Below are 6,666 nucleotides of genomic sequence, written 5' to 3'. Positions count from 1 at the left end.
AGAGCAGGGGTGTCAAACGTACGGCCCGGGGGCCGGATAAGGCCCGCGAACAGGTTTTATCCGGCCTGCCGGATGAGTTTGCTAAGTATAAAAATGCGCCGAAATTTTTGAATGAAAGAAACTGCTGTTCTAAATGTGTCCACTAGATGTCACAATAGCAATTAGTTGTATTTTTGTAGATGATGCTACATATGTAAAAAAAAATAATTATAAACCACATAATGTTAGTGCAGCAGTCGATGCAAATGAGCAAACTACATAAATAACGTCCTGTAATTTGATATTTATTTTATTTTTTTATCTTGAAAGATTGAAAATGAACACCAACGAGTTGACTGATGAACATTATCACATCATTTATTCAGAAAGTATAAATAACGACAAATAAAGATAGAATACTATTACCCGCAACATGTAAGTGTAAAAAAAAACCAACAACATTATGATTTGTGCATTTTCAGAATGTGCTTGTTCTACACTGTAAACCCGAATAAGTAAGCCGAACTCGAAAAAAGTGAGGAAATCAGTTGCCACATATTTATTGAGTTCATAAACAAATATTTGAGTATATCAGATCGTAAATATTTGGATTTTATGTTAAATGTACTTTTAAATGATAATTGAATTAACCTTACCAATTAAGCCAACTCAAAAATGTTCCTCCTTCTGTCTGCTGCCTGAAGAGGAAGTGCACGCAAATGCTACAAAATAAAAGCACTTCCTCACTGTGTGTGTGTGTGTGTGTGTGTGTGTGTGTGTGTGTGTGTGTGTGTGTGTGTGTGTGTGTGTGTGTGTGTGTGTGTGTGTGTGTGTGTGTGTGTGTGTGTGTGTGTGTGTGTGTTCTGGCAATGCTTACTTAATGGGGACATCGCTCTGTTTACACAGTCACCTATAGGGGACCTCTGACGATATGGAGACAAAAAAACAGGTCCCCTAAAGGGAAACCTTTTTAAATGATAGTCAGATCCATTCTGAAGATGCCGAAGTGGTTTTTAAGCTTATGTCTTTTTAATTTGAACTTTTTTTTTTTTAAATGGTCCTCAGTAGTCATGTACAAATTTGTGTGAATTATGCAACATTATTTAAATTTGGTCCCCATGAAGCATATTAACTAGGGCTGTGAATCTTTGGGTGTCCCACGATTCGATTCAATATCGATTCTTGGGGTCATGATTCGATTCAAAATCGATATTTTTTCAATTCAACACGATTCTCGATTCAAAAACGATATTTTCCCGATTCAAAAGGATTCTCTATTCATTCAATACATAGGATTTCAGCAGGATCTACCCCAGTCTGCTGACATGCAAGCAGAGTAGTAGATTTTTGTAAAAAGCTTTTATAATTGTAAAGGACAATGTTTTATCAACTGATTGCAATAATGTACATTTGTTTTAACTATTAAATGAACCAAAAATATGACTTATTTTATCTTTGTGAAAATATTGGACACAGTGTGTTGTCAAGCTTATGAGATGCGATGCAAGTGTAAGCCACTGTGACACTATTGTTTTTTTATTTTTATAAATGTCTAATGATAATGTCAATGAGGGATTTTTAATCACTGCTATGTTGAAATTGTAACTAATATTGATACTGTTGTTGATGATATTCATTTTTGTTTCACTACTTTTGGTTTGTTCTGTGTCGTGTTTGTGTCTCCTCTCAATTGCTCTGTTTATTGCAGTTCTGAGTGTTGCTGGGTCGGCTTTGGTTTTGGAATTGGATTGCATTGTTATGGTATTGCTGTGTATTGTTTTGTTGGATTGATTAATTAAAAAAACCAAAAAAATAAATAAATAAATCCAAAAAAAAAAAGAGAATCGATTCTGAATCGCACAACGTGAGAATCGCGATCAAATTCGAATCGATTTTTTCCCACACCCCTAATATATATATATATATATATATATACAGTATATATATATATATATATATATATATATATATATATATATATATATATATATATAATAAATAAAAAAAATGCTAGAGAAATAATCTGTGATTAATCAGGATTAATCACAGATCTAGAGTGTGATTAATCTGATTAAAACAAATTAATGACTTGACAGCCCTTAGATATACGGTATAAATGTTAATTTTTGTATATGTATATATACATATACAGTATGTACATTATATATATGTAGCTGAGTGGTTAACACTGGTAACTGTGAACCAAGGAGTACTGGGTACGAATCCCGTTCAGGTTACAATGCTCCAGTCAAAAGAGTGAGTGTTTTGTTTCACCTCCATTGTAGTTTACTGAGACAGGTTCTCATTTAAATATGTCATTGGGGCCCAAAATCTGCTCTTCAACTGACCAAGGATAGCTGAGTGGTTAAACAGCTAGCTCCCAATCAAAGGGAACTAGGTTCAAATCCCAGTCATGGTCGAGCGGTGACTAGGAAAGCTCAAGCTGGAGGAGTTACTGTTTTATATCATTGTTTACTAGGACAGGTTATGTCATTGGGGCCCGAAAACTTTTAATTGGCAGACAAAGGGTAGCTGAGTGGTTATAGCAGCTTGCTCCCAATCAAAGGGTACTAGGTTCGAATCCAAGTCATGGTCAAGCAGTGACTAGGAAAGCTCCAGCTGGGGGAGTTACTGTTTTATATCATAATTTTCTGAGACAGCTTCTCAAATAAATATGTCATTGGGGCCTGAAATCTTGCTTCAAAAAGACCAAGAATAGCTGAATGGTAAAACAGCTACCTCCCAATCAAAGGGTCCTGGGTTCAATTCCAGTCTAGGTCTATCGGCTTGCCAAGCCAAAGAATGGAGGAGTGGGGACGCCGGACAATGTGGGGGTGTTTCACCTCCCCCACACAGAGTAAAGCTAAGTGGTAATGGGTTAATTAACTTATAGTTAAAAAGGTAAGTAGGGGTAATAATAATAAATAGTCTATAGTCCAAAAGTCAAGGGTAACCTCGGGGGTTAGCTCCTCCTGTGTACCGAGGCTAAAGTTGGTAAGTGTACCATCGTAATTCCTAGGCTGGGATGGGTGGGAATAGGAACATGAATAATTAATCATTGTGGACATTGACCAATTAGTTCTTCTGGGTCTCCTTGTGGTTTTCAATGCCAGATTTCAGGCCCTATTGCCATATCAAATTGGGACCCTGTCTCAGTAAACTATCAAAGAGATGCGATAAAACACTAACTCTTCCGACTAGAGTTTTGTAACTTACCTATCAGTCCTACTGGGATTCAAACCCAGTAGCAGTTGTTGGGGAGGCAACGGTTTTAACCACTCAGCCATCCTGGGTCTTCTTGAGAGGAGATTCCGGGCATTAATAACAAATATAATTAGGGAACCATGTCTCAGTTAAACTACAACGGAGGTGAAGCACAACTGAATACCAATCGACCGAACTGGGATTCAAACCCAGAGCCAATAATTGAGAGCGAGTTGTGTTAACGACTGAGCTATCGTGGATCTTGTAAAGACAATATTCCGCCCCATGGACAAAGGTTCCTTTTGTTCCATTGTGATACATAATACATGGCTCACAATTTTAAAAAATATCCTAAAATGGCGACACTGCAACTATCGATAAATTGCTCCTAACCTCCGTTAGTGATGAACCACCATGAATCAATACAACAATTGTAGTGAACAATAATTGAAGCCGCAGCAACACAACGACAATTGTTTTAGTGCAACATGAATGTAAAGAAAATGTATACATATACATGCTGATAGCATGATGACACTTTACAGTTATTTACCACATTTGTTTATTTGGAAGACAAACAAATGAGATTTAAAATATTTAGGTAACAGGACTGTGCTGAGATTTTACCTCAAAGTCGTAGTAAAAAATTAATGAGATAAGGCCTTTCCGAAACCTGCAGACTCTGAATGATGCCACTTAAAAAACAAAAAAAATAGACAAATAAAAACAAATTAAATTTGTTTTAAATAATATAAAATAAAGATAGTTAAATAAATGAAATATATATATAAAAAAACAATAAATAAAAAAAATACTAGAGTGAGTTCGACACCCCTGATTTAAAACAAGCCTACATTCTAAAATCAAATGAATAAGTTAATACCGATTCATATCATGCGCCCATAACCATTTGATAATCTCTCTCTCTCTCTCCCACACGCACACTTCCACACAGCAAGTGTCCTCACCTCATATTCATCTGTTTTGCAGACCACTTCAAACTGGAGACATTCCTTTGACTCTGTGCAAAAGCTGCCGTTGGTGCTCGGGCTGAAACCAGTAGAACCAGAACTTATTGTTACTCAATGTATTAAGTTACTGTTGGCAAAAAGGTCATGTTTCCATGATGTACAGACTGTTTAACCAATGAAAAATGTACAAACGAGGTCTATATTTGAGGTATTTTAGTAGTATTTTAGGTAGGAGCAACATATTTAGCCATCCAAGCAACGTTTTTTTTATGGACGCCCCTGCTTATTTCAGCAAAACAATGCGAGCCACATTCTGCATGTGTTACAACAGCGTGGCTTCGTAGTAAAAGAGTGCGGGTACTAGACTGGCCTGCCTGTAGTCCAGACCTGTCTCCCATTGACGCATTATGAAGCCTAAAATACCACAACAGAGACCCCTGGACTGTTGAACAACTTAAGCTGTAAATCAAGCAAGAATGGGGAAGAATTCCACCTGAAAAGCTTCAAAAATTGATTCCCAAAACGTTTACTGAGTGTTGTTAAAAGGAAAGGCCATGTAACACAGTGGTAAAAATGCCCCTGTGACAACTTTTTTGCAAAGTTAATGATTATTTGCAAAAAAAAAAGAAGTTTCTCAGTTCAAACATTAAGTATCTTGTCTTTGCAGTCTATTAAGTTGAAGTTAAAGTGCCAATTATTGTCACACACACACTAGGTGTGGCGAAATTATTCTCTGCATTTGACCCATCACCCTTGATCACCCGCTGGGAGGTGAGGGGAGCAGTGGGCAGCAATGGTGGCCGCGCCCGGGAATCATTTTAGTGATTTAACCCCCAATTCCAACACTTGATGCAGAGGGTTATCCTTTACACACTGATGTCGCTTTTTGATGCGGTACCGCCTGAGGGGTCGAATGTCACAGGCATTCAATGTTGGTTTTCGGCCTTGCCGCTCACGTGCAGGAATTTCTCCAGATTCTTTTAAACCTTTTGATGATAATACGGACCATGGTGAAATCCCTAAATTCCTTGCAATAGCTGGTTGAGAAATGTTGTTTCTTAAACAATTTGGCCACGCATTTGTTCACAAAGTGGTGACCCTTGCCCCATCCTTGTTTGTGAATGACTGAGCATTTCATGGAAGCTGCTTTTATACCCAATCATGGCACCCACCTGTTCCCAATTAGCCCGTTCACCCGTGGGATGTTCCAAATAAGTGTTTGATGAGCATTCCTCAACTTTCTCAGTCTTTTTTGCCACGTGTGCCAGCTTTTTTGAAACATGTCGCAGGCATCAAATTCCAAATGAGCTAATATTTGCAAAAAAAAACGTTTTCCAGTTCGAACGTTAAATATCTTGTCTTTGCAGTCCATTCAAATGAATATAAGTTGAAAAGGATTTGCAAATCATTGTATTCTGTTTTTATTTACCATTTACACAACGTGACAACTTCACTGGTTTTGGGTTTTGTATTAAATATACTTGTTAATAAAACCTGTGCCTTGTTTTTAATGAATAAGTAGGCCTACTACGCTGCTGTATTTTAATGTTAGTCATGATGGTCCTTGGAGAGCGTTTTTCGGTTTTCTGAGGTAATATTTGGTGAGAAAAGTTCTATATTATTTTAAGTTGCTCCAATGATGCAAATGATACTTTTGATGGATGTAATATTTTAAGTGGAAAAGCAGTTTTTTTTTTTTTGCATCACATTTGTTCATTTCAATAACCCTAAAATCCATGGTGTGGTAACAACTGAAGTCTTTTTTTTTTTCTTTTTTTTTTTAACAACAAAACACTTTGAGTGCAAAGATTGAGATGAATAGTGTTAATATTTACCCAACACTTCCTTCAGTGATAACCACCAGGGCCAACACAGCCACGGCCGAAAGGAAAATCCTGACGAGACACAAACAATGTGAAAAGTGGTGAATATGAGGGTGTGGGGAAAAAAGGTGCAGGTTAAAGTTTAAATGTATTTTTGGAGGTGCATGTGTGCAGGGATGCACCAGCGTGTGGTGCATTGTCACTGCAGAGGAAGTGCATCATCATCATCATCCTCCTCCTCTACACCAGCAAAGACGTTTTGAGGTCAAGTTGCAGGATCGGCATGCAAAATCTCCCCTGGTTTTGCGTGAAAAACTCTCGTTAATAACACGAGCTCAATTAACACAAGGTTGTGTACAATGCACAATCAGTTTAACAATGGGGGGATAACTTGACCGTGACTCTGCAGAAAAAAGTCAGCAGATTGAATGTGAATCAATTGCACGTTATTGTTATTCTGTGGTGTGTGTGTGTGTGTGTGTGTGTGTGTGTGTGTGTGTGTGTGTGGAAGAAACGGCCACTCACATGGTCCCCGACGTGCGTGTCCTTCCCACGGAGCGCGCTGAGCTGGTGGAGAGACACGGACTGCCTGGCTGGGACTGACTGCGGTGTGTCTGCTGCACTCTGACGCACGAACCTCATCCGTCCGCATCGCAGACCGCGGGCGGGGCAGAGCCGGAAAACAGCCT

The 6,666-nt window shown here is 38.2% G+C and overlaps 1 protein-coding gene across 1 annotated transcript in view; it reads right to left on the bottom strand.

The window, feature by feature from the left end:
* The window catches only part of soul5l (heme-binding protein soul5, like), a 15,727-nt gene extending 9,061 nt beyond the window's left edge, over positions 1–6,666 (bottom strand). The window contains exons 1-3 of the mRNA XM_061922875.2: positions 6,503–6,666; positions 5,990–6,049; positions 4,152–4,233 (exon numbers count right to left, since the gene is read on the bottom strand). Of these exons, the coding sequence (XP_061778859.2) occupies positions 4,152–4,233; positions 5,990–6,049; positions 6,503–6,504 (144 nt within the window). The 5' untranslated portion in view covers positions 6,505–6,666. The remainder of the gene's footprint in view (positions 1–4,151; positions 4,234–5,989; positions 6,050–6,502) is intronic.

The sequence above is a fragment of the Nerophis lumbriciformis genome, linkage group LG27, assembly GCF_033978685.3.
Source record: "Nerophis lumbriciformis linkage group LG27, RoL_Nlum_v2.1, whole genome shotgun sequence".
Taxonomy (NCBI): domain Eukaryota; kingdom Metazoa; phylum Chordata; class Actinopteri; order Syngnathiformes; family Syngnathidae; genus Nerophis; species Nerophis lumbriciformis.
The sequence above is the reverse complement of the archived record's forward strand: the minus strand, read 5'-3'. Positions and strand labels throughout refer to the sequence as shown.